The 22,298-nt window shown below is 47.8% G+C and overlaps 1 protein-coding gene across 4 annotated transcripts in view; it reads left to right on the plus strand.

The window, feature by feature from the left end:
- Positions 1-22,298, plus strand: part of SLC39A11 (solute carrier family 39 member 11) — a 281,978-nt gene that overhangs the window by 160,120 nt on the left and 99,560 nt on the right. For all 4 annotated transcript variants that reach the window (XM_005694468.3, XM_005694469.3, XM_018063902.1 and 1 more), the window contains exon 6: positions 18,658-18,828. In XM_005694468.3, coding sequence (XP_005694525.2) covers positions 18,658-18,828 — 171 coding nt within the window. The remainder of the gene's footprint in view (positions 1-18,657; positions 18,829-22,298) is intronic.

Genomic DNA, 22,298 nt, shown 5'->3' on the forward strand with positions numbered 1-22,298 from the left:
AGTCTCTAAGAATGTGGAGGAGGAGAGCATGCCCCCCCCCAAATATGCCCCTTGGGTGTATTGATTCTTTGGGGCTGAAATGGCAGATGCAGGAAGGGCTCTTGGACCTCCCTCTTTCTACCTAAGAAACAGGACGTAAAATTGCCCGTGAGAAAGAGGCCTTAGGAGGTGCAGAAGGACTCTTTGCCTCCAGAGACAAGTTTAGAGCTCATCTGCCCAGAGGAGGCACCACGGAATCTGTAGCAGGCCTTCCCCAAACAACCCTTTTCTCCCATTAGTTCCCCCATGTGTTAACTTTCCCAGTGTGTCATTCCTAAAAGCCTAACTCTCTCTTCCTTTGTCTTGTCCTTTCTCTCCAGATGTGTTATTCTTTGATAAGATGCTACAGCAGCCCCACGTTCTACGCACCCCTGTGAGTTACTCATCCCTGAGTTTCCCTTTTGTCTGTGCGTGCTGCACATATTGATAAGCTCTGTTTGTTTTTTTCTTGTTAGTGTGTCTTTGTTGGCTTAATTTACAGGCCTCAGGCACAGAACATAAATGGGTATAGGATTTTTTTTCCCCCTTCCCTACGAGAACCTGGCTCTTCCAGGTACTTCCAAATGGACTTCTTGACCAGTGCCAGAGCCTGCCCCATCAGCAGGTGCTGTTTGCTGCTGGCTTGTAACATTCATTGCTTCCACGCTTCCTTTAATGCTTCTTCATTTGGGATCCATGAAGGGAAAAAGCTTAGTCTTCTCTAAAAATACCTTTATTTTGCTCTGACTCTTGAAAGGGAAAATTGAGTTGCATTTAAATTTCTAGGTTGACAGAAATGTTTATTTCCTTTAGCACTTTGACAGTATTATTCTGTTCAGACAGCTTTCATCAAACTGGAATTGTGTTATATGTTGTATATTCTCTGCGGGCATCATAAAAATCCATACGACAGCAGCCTCATTTCAGGTTTATGTCTGCTTATGTATTTTTCACTTGTTTTGGTGTCTTTTATTTTTAGGATGTTAGTATCTCTGCTTTGTCTTCATTACACGCGCTTCTTTTCAGTGGTTTTAATTTCTTCTCTTACGGCTTCCATCAAGTTGCATGTATGTGTGCTAAGTCACTTCAGTCGTGACTGACTCTTTTGTGACCCCATGGACTGTAGCCCACCAGGCTCCTCTGTCCATGCGATTCTCCAGGCAAGAATGCTGGAGTGGGTTGCCATGCCCTCCTCCAGGGGATCTTCCCGACCCAGGGATCAAAACTGTGTCTCTTACCGTCTCCTGCATTGTCAGGTAGGTTCTTTACCACTAGCACCACTTGGGAAGCCCTTTTATCCAGTTCAGTTCAGTTCAGTTCAGTTCAGTCGCTCAGTCGTGTCCCACTCTTTGCGACCCCATGAATCGCAGCATGCCAGGCATCCCTGTTCATCACCATCTCCTGGAGTTCACTCAGACTGACGTCCATCGAGTTCGTGATGCCATCGAGCCATCTCATCCTCTGTCGTCCCCTTCTCCTCCTGCCCTCAATCCCTCCCAGCATCAGAGTCTTTTCCAATGAATCAACTCTTCGCATGAGGTGGCCACAGTACTGGAGTTTCAGCTTTAGCATCATTCCTTCCAAAGAAATCCCAGGGCTGATCTCCTTCAGAATGGACTGGTTGGATCTCCTTGCAGTCCAAGGGACTCTCAAGAGTCTTCTCCAACACAACAGTTCAAACGCATCAATTCTTCGGCACTCAGCCTTCTTCACAGTCCAACTCTCACATCCATGCATGACCACAGGAAAAGCCATAGCCTTGACTAGACGGACCTTAGTCGGCAAAGTAATGTCTCTGCTTTTGAATATACTGTTTAGGTTGGTCATAACTTTTCTTCCAAGGTGTAAGCTTCTTTTAATTTCATGGCTGCAATCACCATCTGCAGTGATTTTGGAGCCCCCCAAAAATGAAGTCTGACACTGTTTCCACTGTTTCCTCATCTATTTCCCATGAAGTGATGGGACCGGATACCATGATCTTCGTTTTCTGAATGTTGAGCTTTAAGCCAACTTTTTCACTCTCCTCTTTCACTTTCATCAAGAGGCTTTTTAGCTCCTCTTCACTTTCTACCATAAGGGTGGTGTCATCTGCATATCTGAGGTTATTGATATTTCTCCCGGCAATCTTGATTCCAGCTTGTGTTTCTTCCAGTCCAGTGTTTCTCATGATGTACTCTGCATATAAGTTAAATAAGCAGGGTGACAGTATACAGCCTTGACAAACTCCTTTTCTTACTTGGAACCAGTCTGTTGTTCCATGTCCAGTTCTAACTGTTGCTTCCTGACCTGCATACAGATTTCTCAAGAGGCAGGTTAGGTGGTCTGGTATTCCCATCTCTTTCAGAATTTTCCACAGTTTATTGTGATCCACGCAGTCAAAGGCTTTGGCATAGTCAATAAAGCAGAAATAGATGTTTTTCTGGAACTCTCTTGCTTTTTCTATGATCCAGCGGATGTGGGCAATTTGATCTCTGTTTCCTCTGCCTTTTCTAAAACCAGCTTGAACATCAGGGAGTTCACGGTTCACGTATTGCTGAAGCCTGGCTTGGAGAATTTTGAGCATTACTTTACTAGTACATGAGATGAGTGCAATTGTGCAGTAGTTTGAGCATTCTTTTGCATTGCCTTTCTTTGGGATTGGAATGAAAACTGACCTTTTCCAGTCCTGTGGCCACTGCTGAGTTTTCCAAATTTGCTGGCATATTGAGTGCAGCACTTTCACAGCATCATCTTTCAGGATTTCAAATAGCTCAACTGGAATTCCATCACCACTAGCTTTGTTCGTAGTGATGCTTTCTAAGGCCCACTTGACTTCACTTTCCAAGATGTCTGGCTCTAGATTAGTGATCACATCATCATGATTATCTGGGTCGTGAAGATCTTTTTTATACAGTTCTTCCGTGTATTCCTGCTACCTCTTCTTAATATCTTCTGCTTCTGTTAGGTCCATACCATTTCTGTCCTTTATTGAGCCCGTCTTTGCATGAAATGTTCCCTTGGTATCTCTAATTTTCTTGAAGAAATCTCTAGTCTTTCCCATTCTCTTGTTTTCCTCTATTTCTTTGCATTGATCGCTGAAGAAAGCTTTCTTATCTCTTCTTGCTATTCTTTGGAACTCTGCATTCAGATGCTTATATCTTTCCTTTTCTCCTTTGCTTTTCACCTCTCTTCTTTTCACAGCTATTTGTAAGTCCTCCCCAGACAGCCATTTTGCTTTTTTGCATTTCTTTTCCATGGGGATGGTCTTGATCCCTGTCTCCTGTACAATGTCATGAACCTCCGTCCATAGTTCATCAGGCACTCTATCTATCAGATCTAGGCCCTTAAATCTATTTCTCACTTCCACTGTATAGTCATAAGGGATTTGATTTAGGTCATACCTGAATGGTCTAGCGGTTTTCCTACTTTCTTCAATTTAAGTCTGAATTTGGTAATAAGGAGTTCATGATCTGAGCCACAGTCAGCTCCTGGTCTTGTTTTTGTTGACTGTATAGAGCTTCTCCATCTTTGGCTGCATAGTATATAATCAATCTGATTTCGGTGTTGACCATCTGGTGATGTCCATGTGTAGAGTCTTCTCTTGTGTTGTTGGAAGAGGGTGTTTGCTATGACCAGTGCATTTTCTTGGCAAAACTCTATTAGTCTTTGCCCTGCTTCATTCCGCACAAGACCTTTTAGAACTAACACCCAGAACAGATGTCCTTTATCCCGTTAGGCATATATATATGCACATATGTGAGGCATAGTTGATGTGTGATACTCTCTGTTGGTGCTGCAAGCTCAGATGTGCATTTAAAACCTTTTTGGTTTATTTCATGCATATTTCTAGGAGTTTGCAGAGGGAGATTTCTGTTTTATCTTAATGCTTAGTCTTGCTGGAAACCTACCTATCTTCTGCAGAAACTTACATCTGCGAAGCAATCCTGCTTGCATCTGGTGCTCAGTGGTTGGCCGGGTCCTTTGTGTCCCAGGTTCTGCCAGGCAGCCGGTCATCCTTCAGCCTCACTTCCTGGAGTTTCATGAACTTGTGTCTTTTTCAAGACCTGCGATTTGACATTTCCATACATTGGACAAGGGAATAAACATATGAACAAACGTTCACTGTCCTCAAGACGGACCCATGAGCCATGTTCCTACTTCTGTTAAGCTGGTAGGCTGGGAGGGAATTTTTGAGTGGGGGGACTCACATTGAAAGCAATGAGTTCATCCATGAATATTTCTGGGTTCCAATCATCTTTGTTTTTTGTGTCTTGAAGAAGGCATGTCTTGGTGGTGAAGATCCTGGGAGGTATTTTCCAGAGGGTCCAGCACGTTCAGAACATGCGTTAGGGAGCTCCCAGAGAGGCGGAGGGGGTTCTCCTGTTAACCCTTTCACCCTCTGCCTGCCCCACGGCGGACAGCGCTGTGGGAGAAGCCCACACCCGTTGGGTTGCATTTCTCATGGGGTGAAACTTGTTCTCTTTATATCAAGATTTCTTGGGGAGCTCGAAAAAGATCTGCCACAGTCAGCTGTCCTGGGATGGGGAACCTGCCTTTGAGAATTCTCCGAGTGATTCTCACTCATATTCCAGAGTGAGAACGCCTGTCCTGGGTTCCTGCCGTGAGGAAGTGATGGGAGAACGCATGCGATGCTAAGGATCTTTCGGGCAAACAGAATTTCCTCTGGGACAGAGAGGCGATAGAGAAAACGGGAGCTCGCAGGCCGCTCTCTGCTCGGCTGTGGTGACAGGGAGGGGAGATTCGGTTCGGTGGATTTTCAGAAACCTCATCTTTAGGGGTGATTGTGGAGGGGAGTGTGGAGGGAGGCAATGGTTTAAAGCCACTTGCTGCAAGAGAAGACAGCAGGGAAAGAGGACAAGAGAAAATCTAACCGAGCATTAACTTTCTCGGCGTTTGAGTTAAAACGTTGCCTGGGTTTCAATTAGCTGAGCACCTTCTTCCCCATCCCTGGTTAATCGCCGGTTGCCATGGCAGCAGGCTCCCTGCTTTCCGAAGCCCCTCACCCCCACCCTGCTACCTGGCGCCAGCAGTCCCACAGGCTTGACTGAGCCCAGACCCGACTCCTCTGCAGGCTTGGGGCTGCAGGGGCATAATCGGGGAGAGATTTTGGTGGGCAGGGGAGAACTCGCCACTTCAGGAATTTAGGCTGGATAAATGCTCCATTCTGATAATGTCAAGAAAAGCGCCAGGTAGCCCTTTCTGGGTTGGATATTCGTTTCTCGCTCACGTATTTTGGACTAGGTTCAGGAACGGTTGTGAAGGGCCTGGCAGGTTATCCTGTGGGCAGAGTGCACGACCCTGCCTCCTCCCCTCCGCACTCGCCGCCCCCTGCCCCGCTGCCAGCATCCCTCCCTGGGTTTCCCTGGGCTCCTCTGGGAACAGGGTTTCTCAGCGTGGGTTCCTTGGGTTTTCTGTACTGACGCTTGCTCCCATGTTCCTCATTTGGTAAGTGAGGGTGATTACAGAATCTGTCATCCAAAGAGCAATTGCGAGAGGAGGAACGCATTTGAGGTGTAAGGTGACGTGTTCCATTTAGTGCAGAGTGAGCAGAATGACAAGAAGACCCCCAAGTGAAGATGCCCAGCGGACAGCTGGTGAGGGATCTGGGCTGGACGTAGCAAGCTTGGGTGTCCGTTCTTTCTAAGATGTATTTTGTTTATTTTTGGCTGTGCTGGTCTTAGCTGCGGCATGTGGGATCTAGTTCCTCGACGAGGGATCGAACCCAGGCTGCCTTCCTTGTGAGCACAAACTCTTAGCCCCTGGACCACCAGCAAAACCCCTGGGATTCCATTCTTAATGGGTTTTCATTGTGTTTTCCTGGCTCCTCCTTTCTCCCCGAAGCTTTGTTTTCTAGAATGCCTGTCGTACCTGCAGAGTCCTACCCAGGTCTACCATGAGTTCCGAGAATCTGAACTTACAGTTTTATTTTAAAGTATAATTTTTATAGAAGTTATTTAGGTGTCATTTCTTTTTAAATGTTATTTTATTATGGTAAGAATACTTCACGTGAGATCTATTCTCCCTTGCCAGATTTTTTAAATGTAGGACATGTTAGTGTTGACTGTTGGTGCAACAGGTCTGTCATGCTTAACTGAAATTTTACGCCCTTTGACACTGAGGACAGAATGTCACCTGCCAGATCAGTAAGCGAAGGATGCTGGGGGCCATCAAACCTTCTGCCACTGTAGCAGCCCTGGGCTGCGTACCCTGAGGGGATGTAGGACGGAGAAAGGCGGGACCCTGGCCCTAGACAGTGAAGGTGCATCTCGGAGGCATGATTTCAACGAGCCAGACTCTTGCATCTTCCGATACAGGGGAAAGCGCCGAATTCATTAGCTTGAGATGTCTGCTTGTTTCTTTTGCCATTTCCTTCTCCAGTGCATGAAAAGTGAAAGTGAAGTCGCTCGGTTGTGTCCAACCCTCGGCGACCCCATGGACTGCAGCCTTCCAGGCTCCTCCATCCATGGGATTTTTCTAGGCAAGAGTTCTGGAGTGGGGTGCCATTGCCTTCTCCGTTTCTTTAATTAACACTAGTCTTTTGATGTTCTGACTACCTGTTTTTGTTTAGTTTTGTTTTCTGTGTATCCTGACTTCTCCCTTACCTCTTCAGAGCAGTCCCTCAGAGCTGAATGGACAGAGGAGCCTGGCAAGATTCAGTCCACGGGGTCACAGAGAGTTGGACACGACTTAGCAACTAAACAACAATAATAACAACAGAATATTTATATATATATGTATGAAATTAAATCTGAAAATGCAAATATAATGGTTTAATGAAATAGCATCAGAATATTATTTATTTATATTACATAGATCACATGTATATTTATATATGTATGTCTGCCTGTCTGAGGCTTCCCTCATAGCTCAGTTGGTAAAGAATCCGCCTGCAATGCAGGAGACCCTGGTTCGATTCCTGGGTTGGGAAGATCTGCTGGGGAAGGGATAGGCTACCCACTCCAGTATTCTTGGGCTTCCCTTGTGGCTCAGCTGGTAAAGAATCTGCCTGCAATGCAGGAGACCTGGGTTCGATCCCTGGGTTGGGAAGCTCCCATGGAGAAGGGAAAGGCTGCCCGCTCCAGTATTCTGGCCTGGAGAATCCCATGGACTGTATAGTCTATGGCGTCGAAAAGAGTCAGACACGACTGAGCGCCTTTCACTTTCACTTCTGCCTGTCTGGCTATCTGTCTATGTCTGTCTGTCTGTCTACATATCATAGCTTTCTCTGGATCATAAACAGGTATGCTAGTGACGTACTTTGCTCCCATCTCCTTGACTGTCATAAATTTTTTTAGGAAGTGAAAACTGGTATCACTGTTAACCTAAGTAAACTGCGTTAGATCAGTAACTATTTTTTTTTTAAATGAAAGAAAAAAAAAATGTTGCTTTGTAGTTCCAAGAAAGATTGACGGTATCTTGAAGGGCACCGGCCTGCTCCTTTTATTGATGGAAAGTTCCTCTTGTCTTTAGAGGTACATGGTCTTTCCTGAAAGTTGAAAATGTCAGCGCAACTGTGGAATTTTGAAACGTTCATATTACAGTCGTGGCCTGCTTCTGCTTTGTGGGTGTGGGGCGTTGGGGTTGGACGGTGCTTGAAAATTCTGCACCGGGTTCGATTATAATCTAATTTCTTCCGCCTTCACTACGAACCTCCTGCTTTTGGCGATTTAAGTGAAGGATGGGCTAGGTATGCTAGCCACGCCATTAACCTTTCTTTCATGTTGTTATAAATGGAATACAAGTTCACCGTGGGAGCTGCTGAGATGGATGGGTTTTGCGTTGTCGTTGCTGTGTGCCCGCGGGGGGGCCCACACCCATCTCCTCTCATCTGACCTTCGGGGCGGGCAGCGTTAGCATCCCCACATGGAGATGGAGACTGAGGTCCCCAGGTACCGAGCGATGTCCCTGAAGGTGTAGAACCAGGACATGGTGGGACCGGGATGAGGACTTGGGTGGCCCAGGAACTGGCTCCTTGAAAGCGAGTGAGCCGAATCTCATCTGGTCCCCCAGCCCCATTCCTCTCACATCCTCCGTGCCCAGTGACGCCGAGAGTCCTCTGTGTCGTTAGCTCGGAGAAGAAGGGGCAGAGAGAAGCCGGGAGGGGCGAGAAAAGAGGAGAATGCTGGAGCGCCTGCTGTGGGTGCGCCCCCCTGCCGTCTTGTCTCCTTGGTGGGCAGCTCCTGGAGGCCTGGGTGCCTTCAGCCAGCGACTCAGCCTGTGTCCGCCCCATCCCTGGCTGCCCACACCCACCATGCGTTCTTTTCTTTGGTTGACAGTTCCCTAAGACGGGTCCCCACCCTCCGGGATCTAAAGCCCGATGAGCTGAGGGGGAGCTGCTGTAATAATGATAGGAATGCAGAGCACAATAAATGTGATGCATTTGAATCGTCCTGAAACCATCCCCGCTACCCCCACCCCAGGGTCAGTGGAAAGGTCGTCTTCCATGAAAGTGGTCCCTGGTGCGAGAAAGGATGGGGACCACTCGCTGCCCTAAGGACTGAGAGAGACTGTTAGAGCGCCTCGGAGCAAAACCATGGTGCTCATCTGGGGTGAGCACACTGCTGTCTCTCTCTCTCACACATGGGCACACCGCCCCACCCCACCCTCCACACACGGACACACACAGGTGCGTGTGCTGAAAAGGAGAGTCCAGAGGCCCCACAGCCCTGGTAGCTTTCTTCCCCGATCATCCTGGCCGAGAAACAGGCGGCTCGTGCGTCCTGGTCACTTTTGCTGATCTGGAGAGTGGGGAGGCGATGACGGAACTCGCAAACTCACACCAGATCGGCCAGGAGCGTCCCCCTCGCGCCTCCCCCAGCCATGCCGGCAGGTTTTTCTTTCCACGGTCCACCTTCCACCCGCAAGTCAAACTTTGCAGAACTTCGCTGTCACACAACGTGCCCTGCAAACACCCGGGGTGAGAGAGTGGGACCCTGATCTTGGGAGACTGGTTTTCTTTTTCCTAACAGCATGGGTAGCTGTGCTGAAGTTTACCCCTGCCCTCTGTCTGAAATGTTTCTTGAGCAGATTAATAGCATGGAAATTCTGCTGGGGAAATATTTACCTGATTAGGAAAACAAGACCTTTAGAGACAGACATTTAGCTGCGTTTCCATAATGTGTAAATTATGTGCCTCTCAATGTAATGCTAATTGCTAAGCCCATGCTGATTGGAAATGAGCCCAACTAACCCATGGATGTCCTTGGAGGGCCTTGATACAGCTTCACCCTTCCAGCCTCATAGGTTACGCCGGCACAGGGACCCTTCTCCACCCAGAAGAGTGCAGGAGCTTCTGCCCCATGCAGGCTCTCCTTGGGAGGATATTCTTTGTGATGAACCTACATCCTCTCCCCCAGGAAAGGGACTTTGTCTGCTGATCCAGTGCCGCTGGCTTCCAGTATGTCCATCGTCTCCTGGAATTTCCTCCTGATTAGTAAGCTCCTCTGTTGAGAGGTTGCTCAACCCCTGGTCCGAACCCCCCTCATAATTCCTTGTTATCCTTTTTTTACTTAAATTTTATTTTTGATGTGGACCATTTTTAAAGTCCTTATTGAATTTTCTACAACACTGCTTCTGTTTTATGGGGATTTTTTTGGGCAAGAGGCACGTGGGATCCCAACCTGGGATCAAAACCACACCCCCTGCATTGGAAGGCAAAGTCTTAACCACGGGACCACCAGTGAAGTCCCTAAACCATCCATGTTTAGAACGCCGTCTGTATCAGAGTTACGCTGGGGTGAGCCTGGAGGGGCTGTGTGGCTTGTGCAATGCAGACTCCTGGGCCCTTCTCCCAGGGGCTCTAACTCAGTAGCTACCAGGAGGGGGTCCTGGAGTCATCTTTTAAGAGCCGCCCCCATGCACAGCTCTGGATGGTGTTCATTCCGCACTTGGAGGTACAGTGATCTCAGCTGGGAGTCTTTATTCTCAGAGTTAGAGGGGATGGCAGAGCAGCCTTCTGTCAAAGGTGAAAGGGAGCCTAGTGACTATGAAGCTCACAGTAGCAGTTGAACACAAGCCCTGAAATAGATGCTGCGCGTTTGGATGCCTCCTTCTAGACCTGGTATTTATAACCACGTAAGACTGGCAACCCACTCCAGTGGTATTGCCTGGAGAATCCCAGGGACGGGGGAGCCTGGTGGACTGCCGTCTATGGGGTCGCACAGAGTCGGACACGACTGAAGCGACTTGGCGGCAGCAGCAGCAAGACCAGGGAGGAGCCACAATCTTTCCCAGAGAGGCTGAGGGTCCTTTGCAGAGCTCTCCTAAACCTTCTTCTCCAAGATGTGCAAAGTTCTCCAAAATGCCCTTTCTCTAATGTGGTGTTTAGTCGCCAGCTGTGTCTGACTCTTTGTGATCCCATGGACTGTAGACCTTCAGGCTCCTCTGTCCTTGAAATTCTCCAGGCAAGAATATTGGAGTGGGTAGCCATTCCCTTCTCCAGGGGATCTTCCTGACCCAGGAATCCAACCTGGATCTGCCACATTGTAGGCAGATTCTTTACCATCCAAGCCACTAGGGAAGCCCTTCTCCAAAGAGGGGTCTGGAGCTCTTTGGAATCAAATGTCTCCTTGCTGATGGATCCCCCAAAAGCCATGATGGTCCTTTCCCCGCCAGGGAGTTTGCCCTGAACACAGTGTGTTGGGTCAACTACAGACAAGGAGCGATGGTTCTGGAGCCCACTTGGGGTTTATTTTTTAGCGAACAGTTAATTCACCAGAGATGAGCTCATGTTGATGAAACAGTCGTCTGTCCCTTTATAAAATAGAGGCGCTGACCTGGTAGGTGGACATTTTAATCTTATTGGAGATCCAAGCTCCACTGACGCAGAGTAGAAGTTATTATCATACTTAGCTATTTGGAACAAGCAGTGTTTTAGTGGGTGGTTTGCTTAATAGGATGAGAAATCCTTAGCTAATAGAGAACCCATTTCTTCTTCTGATGTACATTTAATTTTTTACCAATTATGCAGACCTATTTGTTTCCCCATTGTAGCAAAGCAATTGCTTATTCATAAGCATCAAAGCTAAGGCATGGATGACTTCCAGTGCCTGGGGAAATGTGCAGGCTTAAAAGACAAGGGGTCTAGTCAGCCTTCTTACACAGCACAGAGCCTCTGATCTCCTGTGGACTGTGGGTTATTAGAATGATAAATGGAGATATATCTATCATAGTTACTAAGGTTGTAAATAAGGTTTTTCTCGGTCGTGTCTGACTCTTTGCAACTCTATGGACTATAGCCTTCCAGGTTCCTTCTGTCCATGAAATTCTCCAGGCAAGAATATTGGACTGGGGTGCCATTCCTTTCTTCAGGGGATCTTCCTGACCCAGGGATCGAACCCGAGTGTCCCACGTTGCAGGTGGATTCTTTACCATCCGAGCCCCGATTAAGGTGGTCACCATGTTTCTTAAACTCCAGATGTGTCTCTGCCTAAAGGTTAGTAACTAAGCATAATAAATACTTCAGTGATCTTTCCATGAAGCTTGCTTGGTCTCTCATGGAATCTTTTCCTATCCTGACTTATACACGACCCACGTAGCACATCCTTGAAAGATTTCTCGCTGAGACAAACATGTGGCCGCTTTCAGAGGAGAGTGCAGTCACATTTGGCGCAATTTCTCCCTGACCTGGAACTCGGGCCCAAAATTGGGCACAGATGGGACTGTAGGTTAAAATACAAGATACCCAGTCAGAACCAACTTTCAGATCAACAATGAGAACTTTTTAGCATAAGTATACCCCCTGCAGTATTTGGGATATACTTATACTGAAAGGTTTTGTTTTATCTGAAATTCATTTGCAGCTGAGCAGCACCCTTTTTATTTGCTAAATCCAGAAGCTCTCGAAAGGGTCCTGTCTACACGAAATATTCTTGCTGTACAGGAAGACCTTGTTTTATTGAACTTTGTTTATTGAACTTTGCAGATACTGCTTTTTTTTTTTTTAATAAATTGAAGGTTTGTGGCAACTCAATGAAAATGTTCACATTGCACCCAAATCTTGGAGAAGGAAATGGCAACCTACTCCAGTATTGTTGCCTGGAGAATCCCAGGGATGGAGGAGCCTGGTGGGCTGCCGTCTATGGGGCCCCACAGTCAGACACGACTGAAGCGACTTAGCAGCAGCAGCACCCAAAGCTGTGCTAGAACGTTGCTAGCGGCCTCTTTAAACTGTTTGTTGTTGAGGTATAGTTGATCTACAGTGTTGTGTTTAATTTCTGCTGAACAGGAAAGTGGTTCAGTTAAACATATATATGCATATGTAGATATATATATACGCATGTGTAGGTATATATATACATCCTCTTGCATATTTTTCTGTTTTATTTTATCACAGGTTACTGAATACAGTTCCTTGTGCTCTGCAGTAGGATTTTGTTGTTTGTCCATTCTCTGTATAATAGTCTCCACTTGCTAATCCCAAGTCCCTAATACATCCGCCCTGCCGCACCACCACCCTGGCAACCACTGGTCTGCTGTCTCACGTCTGGGAGTCTGGTTCTGTTTCATAAGAACATTCGTTTGTGTCCTGGTTGAGACCCCACACATTAGTGACATCAGGTGCTATTTGTCTTTCTCTGTCTGACTTCACTCAGGATGATGATCTCCAGGTCTGTCTGTGTTGCTGCAAATGGCTTTATTTCGTTCTTTTTAGCGACTGCGTAATACTCCATCGCGTATATGTGCCACAGTCTCTGTACGCACCCCTCCGCTGATGGGCATTCTGGTGGTTTCCGTGTCCTGGCTATTGCGGCTAGTGTCGCTATGAGCATAGAGGTGCATGCATTTTGCTGGACTGTGGTTTTATCCAGCAGTTTTTCTTAAGGGCACTTTTCTGTCCTGAGGAATGTCAAAAAGGAATTTATTAAGTGGAGGCTGAAATTTCAGTGTGACCAACTGGATCCTTTTGTCTGATTTATAATAATACCCGCTGCTCCCAGCTCCATCCATTACTCACTGACACACATAAGTGGATCACAGGAAAATTGCTCATGTCTCTGAGGAATTGTCTAATCCTATTCACATTCCTTAAAGAGACTCCTCTGAACAGAGGACCTTGCACAAAGGAGGAAAGTAATATGCGTGGAGCTATAAGAAATATCCACTTTGATTTGCAGTCAGAGGGGAAATGTCATTTCCCCCATAAATGGATACATTTATTTTTAAATGAAAAATACTCAGGCTGACTGAAAAAAAACGGCATGATGAAAACTTGCAGACCCTGCTCAGAAGACTATAAATGGAGTGGCCTTTCCGGAAATTAGTTAGACCAACCCGTCAAGGCCCTTGGATCAGAAGTTCAGCCTCTGGGAATTTGGTTCAAATTGCTGATTGTTTATATAGGTTAAAGGTTCTGCAGTGATATTTTTAGGGAAAAGAAAAATTTAGGAATAGCCTAAATGCCCAGTGGTTTGAGAAGGTGAACAGTAATTTGTACCGCTTGAAATACTTCTAAGGGTTTTTAATCATATGGGGGAAATGTTTGTGTTGTGTTCAGTGGGAATAAAAATAGTCTGCTGTTGTATAATGTGATCACCCCAGTTACGTCAAACCACTTGAAAAAGTGTGGAAGGAAATACAGCGAACTCAAAAAAAATTTTTTTTCAGTTAATGTGATTTCAATTTTCTTCTGTATTCTTGTAGGTTTTCCAAGGTTGCTTAAGACTACTTGTATCTTTAGAAATGAGGTTATTGGGAGGAGAGTTTGTACTGGGGGGTCCTTGCCCAATGGCAGGATGGATTGAATGGCTAACCAGCCCTGCCTTGACCAGTTAAAACCATTAAATGTATTAAATTGATGACATCCTAGTTTTACGCTGGGACTTTACATTTGCAGCCGATGTGACGCTATTTCTGTGGGGTTCTGGGCGATCTAAAGACAGTCCTGGGTGAGTGAGCGTGTAAGGAATTTCTTCCAGGAAAGGCATGAGCATCTTTTTTCCTTCCGTTTCCTCTTGTCTCTTGATCAGCGATAGACTGCATTCTGTCACCCATCTGCAGCACACCCACCTTCCCCGTTCCTCACAGCTGAGTCACCTTTCAGGTGCCCGACAGGCTCCAAAGACGCCACTGAAGGCGAAATGTTGAAGGGTCAAAATCTTCCTGTGCATTTGAAAATCCTTTTTTTCTCCCTGAAACCACCAGGACTTTCTTCCTCCCCGCCACGATCAAAAACCAGGAATGAGTCTGTTTGGTTTATCGCTCCATCTCCAAGGCCGTCTCTCCTTTCTTTGGAAATGGAAGCAGAAGTTAGCCTGAAGAGGTGGTACTTACTGAAAGATGGAGAGGAAGCCCTGGGTCAGTGAAAGGAATCTTCTCTGGTTTATTTTCAAATGCATCTCTCTTGCATTTGCATTTGTGGAAGGCATGTGACACATCGCATCTCCGTTGCAGTTCAATTTCAGGAAACCAGTTGTTGGCCAGGAGTAATTTATGAGCAAGCGAGTAAGCACCGGGATGTTTAAGGATCTTCTGCACGGAGATTCCCCACCTACCACCGTTTGCAGTAGGAGTTGTTGTTGTTGTTTTTAAATATTATTTATTTATTTGGCTGAACCAGGTCTTAGTTGCAGCGTGTGGGATCCAGTTCCTTGACCAGGGATTGAACCCTGGGCCCCTTGCATTGGGAGCCGGGGTGTTAACCACTGGACCGCCAGGGAAGTCCCAGCAGTAGGAGCTTTTCCTCACTTGCTCTGCCTCCTGGGGTAGGCCAGCCCTTTAACGTGATCCAGGGGTATGTATGAACCGTGAAGCTGGAAAAGAGAGTTAGTGCCTGCAGTGAAGGAGGAACTTTCCTGGGCTGGATGGAAGGGAGCTGGAGGAGTACGCCCCCATGTGGCGAGGGGGAAGCACTGCGCCTTTTAACATCCGGGGAACAAAGAGCAATGACTCAAACTTAAATAAAAAAGGAAAAGGATAGACTTGGGACTAAACAAAAATGCCCTGCAGCCATTAAAAACTAGAGTCCCAGAGGCTACGGCATTTAGGAAATATTTCTGAGGTTTTAAATGAAACAAGTGGAATATGAAACTGTTTACTAAGATGTGTAAGCCACATACACACTGCTGTATTTAAAATGGATAACCCACGAGGGCTTCTCCGGTGGCTCAGCGGTAAAGAATCCACCTGCCAATGCAGGAGACGCGGTTCAGTCCCCGGGTGGGGAAGATCCTCTGGAGGAGGAAATGGCAGAGCACTCCAGTGTTATTGCCTGGAAAATCCCCTGCACAGCAGAGCCTGGCTGGCTACAGGCCACAGTGTCGCTGAGTCGGACATGACTTAACACAGGCATAGCACAGCAAGGATTTAGGGAGAAGGAGTTCCTTCCAGGGACCTGAAGCTTTCTGTGTTTAGCGGATGAGAATTTGCCCACTTGTGCTAATTCAACCAGATCATCTCCAGTAATATCTTAGGGACATTCCTAAAGCTCTTGTGGCTGTTGATCTATTAATTAGTGTTCCTTTTACTCTCCGGTGGCCGAACGTCCATCTCTGGGCCTGTTATTGATGGATTTGGTCAGTTACATCATCACAGAGGCGGCAAACATCCTGTCCCTGCTGAGTCTGGGCCCATGGGGGACGAAATGAAGGTTACCGTGGCATTTATCTAGCAAGATGAAATCTGTCTGAGGGCCTTGAATCCGTAAGGACTCATTGTTCCAAAATCGTCCTTGTACTTTTTTTTTTTTTTTTTACTGGAAAGGCGATAGGAAGTCCCACCTTAGTTTCTAAAGCATCGGTGATGGAAAGTGATTCAGAGCCTGTGATCTGAGGACATCAGGCCCTTTCACGGGGGAGGAGGTCACACCCCGAGGGGAGGGGGCTTATCTCCTCTCCCCGCAATTTCCCCAGCTTGTGCCCACCAGCCCCGGCTCTGTTTTTGCTGTACAGTACGGTGTGTTGGTACAAGCATCACGTCCCTTGTTTGGGGGAGAAGAAAGCAGGGGACAAAGTGTGTGTAATAAAGTCACCTCGTGATTCAGCTGGGAAAAGGAGCCTTGGTCTGGTCTGTCTGTTCCCTGTGGTCCTCATTCTCACATTTAGCATCGGGGTGCTACCCCGGAAGGATGAAGAGCAGGGCGGCAGGCTGAACCCCGGCCTTGGGCCCCTTCTCGGTGTGGATGCGTAGATGCTCGAGTTTAAATTTTTAAAACAATGGGTTTTGATGATGGGCAACTTTGAAGTCTTTCCACCTTCCTTAAAGGATTGTAACCCAGTGTCCCTGGCTTGGTGTTAATAAATATATCCTATGGACAGCGGCTTTATACTTAAAATAGTAGATCTAACGGGTTAACAAATAGTGTCTTCACGGTTTCAGGTTTGTCGACGAGCGGGAGTGATTATAGAAAAGGGGTTTCCACGGAGCCTTTTCTGCCGCTGGTGATACAAGCTCACTGGGTCTCTCTGAACTTAAGTGTCTTGGATTTTAAGTTCCTAAATGTCACTGCGGTGACTGGCTTTGCTATGCTTTTGGACTTCCCTGGTGGCTCAGATGGTAAAGAATCTGCCTGCAATGCAGGAGACCCAGGTTCGATCCCTGGGTTGGGAAGATCCCCTGAAGAAGGGAATGGCAACCCACTCCAGTATTCTTGGCTGGAGAATCCCAGGGACAGAGGAGCCTGGGGGTGGGCTGCGGTCCATGGGGTCGCAAAGAGTCGGACATGACTGAGCGACTAACACACACTCTTGCGAGCAAAGGGGTAGGTCACCACGCCACCCCTGGCTCCCAGTCAGCCGCAGGGCCCTGGTTAAGAGGTGGCTTCTGGAGGCAAAGGACCCAGCTTGACTCCTGCACCCAAGATGGGCTCGGGACTTGGAACCAGGTGCTCTACCTCTCTGTTCTTTAAATTCCTCGTTTGTTGAAGGGGATCGTCTCTACCTCATGGGGCTTTTGGAAGGAAGGAGGATTTGTTGAGACTAAGTGTTCAGTATTACCCCCCATGTCACTGGTGAGGTTTTTCATTCCTAAACCCGACATTGGCTGTTTCTTCCGCAAAACGTCCTTCCCCTTTGCCGAATCCTCCTTGAAAAGTGCCCAGACCTCTCCTCTCCCAGGAAATCTCACGGGTCGACCCCTAATCCCACGCCGGGCTCAGCTGTTGCCTCTGTTAAGGGGTCACCCTTCATCCGCGGTGCTGGCATCTTACTAGACAGAGTGTGAAGATTTAACCAGCCTTCCCAGGAGAGGCGAGAACATTCACAGCTGGGGACGCACCCCTCCTCTCGGCGATGATTTATCTGGACTAATGTTCCTCGTTGCAGGCTCATTAGCGGCTGTTATCAAATGCTGGCTTATTTACCTTTCCCAGCACATCAGGCGCTTGCACCCTCCCGTTTCCCACCAGTGAGAGGCAGCCACAGCCGCGCTCACACTTCGGCGAGGACCCCGAGGCTAGGCGTGCATCCTCGTCTCGGTGCATCCTCGTCTCGGTTCATCAGACTTTACACCTCTCGACGTTCCTGTCACACACGTGTTTGGTGCTGGAATTTGCTCACGAGGCCCCCGGCTCCACTGCTGTCTGTGCGTCCCTTGCAGGAGACCCAGAGTCGGATCCTTCTGTGACGGGGACAGGAATGAGCGTGGGCCCCCCGTGCTTGTTTGGGACAGTGCACTTCTGTCCCTTTGATTCGAGGGTGTGGTCCGTGTCCAACCATCTGTCCTTCCTGAAGTTATGAAAATCCAAAAGGGAAGAGTTATTTGTTTTATTTTGTCTCTATCAACTCCCACCAGAGAGCATCCCTGTTGGGGCTGTGTGTTCAGAGGGGAGTCTGGGCGTCCGGGGTGTCCACTGACCGGCCCCAGAGACAGCTGAGTGCCCCCATCACTGCATAGCTTCCTCCTGCACTCAGGTCTGGTTGCTTGTGTCTTTGGTGTTTATGGACTTAAAATCCCACATGTTTTGTTCAGTTCCAGGACAAGTCTCTGTAGCCTGAGTTGTCAGGTATTGTCAACAATTAAAAAAAAAAACAAAAACGAGGTGTGCTGAGAAGCACACACCTGTGCATAGGCACACAAAGATGATCTAATATCGGAGGCAAGAAAGATGGTCCTAGCCTTCCCCGGTGGAGCAGCGGGTCAGAATCCGCCTGCCAGTGCAGGGGACTCGGGTTCGATGAAAACTGGGCTGTTGGGCCTTCCTGCTCACGGTGGACATCCCAACGACGGGACCTGATGGCCTGTCTGCATCATCCGTGTCAGGGTCTGCAGGCTCAGATGATGGAGAGACTCTCCTTTCCATTTGTGCCACTGCGGGTTTAAGATTTGATCAAGACCCTCCTCCCCAGGAAGCTTCCCTGATAGGTAAGGGGCTGCGAACCGCAGCCTGTATTCTCTGTCTCCGTCTTGCTCTCCCGTATTTCAGAGCCGGGCAGTTTGCCTCCATTAGGAATCAGATAAATCACCCATGGATATTTGGGATAATCTGGGCATTTGGGAAACCATGAGTATTTGGGAAAATCTGACCCTAAGAACAGAGTAATGAATGAAGGCGTGGAGGACCAGATGGCTGCATGTACAGACCATTAGGAAGTGAGGAAATAGACCTCGTCCGGTAGCGCAAGCTCCCCCTCGCCGCTGCTGGTCCGAATCCTGACGTGCCTTCTTTCTAACGGCTCTCTCTTTATGTCCCTCTCTTCTGCTCAGACAAGAGTGAGAACGGCGAGGCGTATCAGAGGAAGAGGGCCGTGGCCGCCGACCTCGCGGAGGGCCCCGCCGCCCCCGGGCCGCCTCGGGGCAGTGCGGCGCAGCCCAGCGGCAGCAGCTGGAGGCGGATCGCGCTGCTCATCCTGGCCATCACCATCCACAACATCCCAGGTGAGAGCCCGCGCGAGCGTCCGCAGGGGGCGCATCTCTGTCGGCTCGGCGACTTGAAGAGGGGCTTGGGCAGCCGTGGTGCGGGTCCTTTCTCCAGTGGTCCCCAGCCTTCTCGGCACCTGGGACCGGTTTAGCGGAAGACCGTTCTTCCATGGACCGGGCAATGGGGATGGTTTGCGGATGATTCGAGTGCGCCGCGTTTCTTGTGCACTTTATGTCTAATCTAGGGCTGTGCTGATCTGACGGCAGGTGCCCGTCTCTGGCCGGAGGCTGGGGACCCCTGCTCCAGGGGGCTGTCGGGGAGGGAGCGCCAATCTCTCCTGAGTTTCTCTTTCGGGATGCTGGCTCCGGATTGGTCATCGTATCTTCCAACTTCCTGTTCCAGTTACTGCAGACAATTTCACTGTAGTGTCCACCTCTGAGTTCCTTTCTTCGCATATTGGATACCAAGTTATTTGGGCACAGATTCATTAGCTGTTGCCTCTCGTAAACATGGAATATCTCTGGCTTTTCTTAAAGCTTTAAATTTTTAAAAAATGTTTGTTTATTTCTGGCTGCACTGGGTCTTAGTTGTGGCACGCGGGCTTAGGGATCAAACCGACATCGTCTGCGCTGAAGGGCAAGTTCTTAACCACCGGACCACCAGGCAGGTCCCCCTGATGCTCTGTTAAAGTATTGAATTCAGTATCGTTTTTCACTGATGTTTGTCTTACCTGCTTCCTTCCTGGGGGCATCTTTCGGAGATATCCCTGTCGTTACCAGGTCCAGGTTTGTACTGCTCACTGCACGGCAGGCCAATAAATCAAGAGGTGAGTTGTTGGGACAAGGAATAGCAACTTTATTCAGGAAACCAGCAAACCAGGAGGAGGGTGGACTCATGTCCCAAAGAACCATCTTGCCTGAGTTAGAATTCAGGCTTCTTTTATACTGAAAGGGGAGAGAGTAAGGGCGAGCATTTGTTTCCTGGTTCCGGTCAGCCTCCGGGGGGATGTGTCCCTTTCTCCTCCTTACAGTCGTTCACAGGTGAGCCTGGTCAGGATGCTCATCACCTGAGACGCAGGGTTCCCAAAGATGGGCCAGGCAGATTAATAACCTGCACTCCCTGCAGAGGAAGCTCAGAATCTTAACTGCTGGGCCATCAGAAAAGTCCTGTGTTATGTATGATTTAAGCTTACAGGCACATCCCTTTAGTGACTGACTTAGAATACAGAGGTTCCTCCCGATTGCATTGCGATCTTTCCTTTTTAGCATTTTGAACCAATTTGTTTCATGTCTTTGGATTTATTTTCATTGAAAAAAAACTTGCTGGTGTTCTATTTAAAAAATAATATGTTTTGTATCGAATAACTAGAAAAGACAGATAAACATACAGAAGATATTAAAAGCCAAATTGAGGGATGCTGGGGAATCCCTTGTGTTACATTTTAGGATTTCATCTCTGAAGTGAAGTGAAGTGAAGTCGCTCAGTCGTGTCCGACTCTTTGCGACCCCATGGACTGTAGCCTACCAGGCTCCTCAGTCCATGGGATTTTCCAGGCAAGAGTACTGGAGTGGGGTGCCATTTCCTTCTCCAGGGGATCTTCCTGACCCAGGGATCGAACCCAAGTCTCCCCACATTGTAGACAGATGCTTTACCATCTGAGCCACCAGGGATAGTTTATCTTGACAAATGGCTTGAGCTCTCTGAATCTCAGTGTTCTCGTCTATGAAGTGGAGATAATGCTATGACTGAGATGACTGGGCTATTCTTTACAAAGTGAACTACACTAATTTTGATAAATAAATAAGATTATATGTGTATATACACAGTATATACAGTAGTTGGGCCGTCTGAGCATGTGAAAGTGGAAGCTGTTATTAGCATTAATAATGCTCCTGATTCCTTCAATCTTCTTTTGAAAGTATTTGTTTAACTTCGTTTCTGGTTGTGCCGGGTCTGGGTTGCAGCATAGGCTCAGTAGTTTCTGGCGCGTGGGCTTAGTTGCCCCGAGGCGTGTGGGATCTTCGTACCCTGACTGGGTTGGATACCCCACCTGCACCAGCAGGTGGATTCTAAACCACTGGGCCTCCAGGGAAGTCCCCTCACTCATTCAGTCTTGGATTCTGAAACGTTCTGATTCATCTTTCGTAGTTTTGAAGCTCAAGTTTGAGTGATAGCCTTGTTCAGGGAGCAGCCCCAGGTGATATATTACGTGAGTCCTTGCAGAGTTCATAATGGCACCCTGTTACCCTAACACAGGAGGGAAGGCTGCTCTGGGCAGAGCTCGCCAGGGGCACGTATTTCTCCTTGAAGCCCTTGTGAATACTGTTATCTTCTGGCTTCAGTCTGTGGGAGAAAAGGCCACAGCCAAATCGAGTTTATCCCTCGGGGGGTAACTTGAAATTCTTTTGCTTGTGCAATGAAGATTTTTTGGGGTCATTTTTAAAGAAGGGAAAATTTCAATATATTATGTATTCCAGTATACACACACACGCACACACGCACACACACACGCACACACACACATATGTATATGTGTATGTGTGTGCTCAGGCACTCAGTGGTGTCCGACTCTTTGTGACCCCATGGACTGTAGCCCCCCAGGCTCCTCTGCCCATGGGATTTCCCAAGCAAGATTACTGGAGTGCGTTGCCATGCCTTCTAGGGGATCTTTCCAACCGAGGGTCAAACGTGCGTCTCCTGCATTGGCAGGTGGATTCTTTACCACTGCACCACTTGGGAAAACCTTATATGTGTGTGTGTTTGTCTCTCTATATACATATATCTGTGTGTGTATAGACATGAAATGTGTTGAAAGACCAAGTGTCTAATTACTTTTTAGGCTCAGGCTTTCCTCTAGACGAGAAGTATTTTCCTCAAGTATTTCTATCCTGATCTTAGGAATGTCTATCCTGTGATCATATAGGCTGATTGGCCTCCTTTTATTTTCAGCCTCTGTTTCCCTCTCATTTCCCTCTTGGCTTTTTCCCTTTGGATAGAAGTCAAGATTTTGCCCCAAAACAGTCAGCTATTTTGATTGTTTTCCTGGTGCTTGCTATTCAGTATGGATTGAGATGATATCTTACGTGGGACCCCCAGGCACAAATCTGACCAAAGTGGGTTTGCCCCCGTGGAAAGATCTGGTCACACTCATCCCTAGTATTATTTTTAATTAATTAATTTTGAAATTAATTTATTTGTTTGGCTGTGCCAGGTCCTAATTTCAGCATGCAGGATCCTTAGTTACAGCATGTAGAATCTAGTTCCCTGACCACGGACCGAACCTGGCTCCCCTGCTTTGGGCACGCACGGTCGTAGCCACTGGACCTCTGAGGAAGTCCCACACCCCCAGTATCTTGACGAGCCCACTGGGAGACTAAGGACTCTGCAGAGGGCAGTGCCCAAACCTCTACAGACATGTTCAACCTGTTAACTGCAGGTTGGAGTTAACAGGTTGAACACGTTATTGGAGAAGAGCATTCTGGGTTCA

This window comes from Capra hircus, chromosome 19 (assembly GCF_001704415.2).
Source record: "Capra hircus breed San Clemente chromosome 19, ASM170441v1, whole genome shotgun sequence".
NCBI lineage: Eukaryota > Metazoa > Chordata > Mammalia > Artiodactyla > Bovidae > Capra > Capra hircus.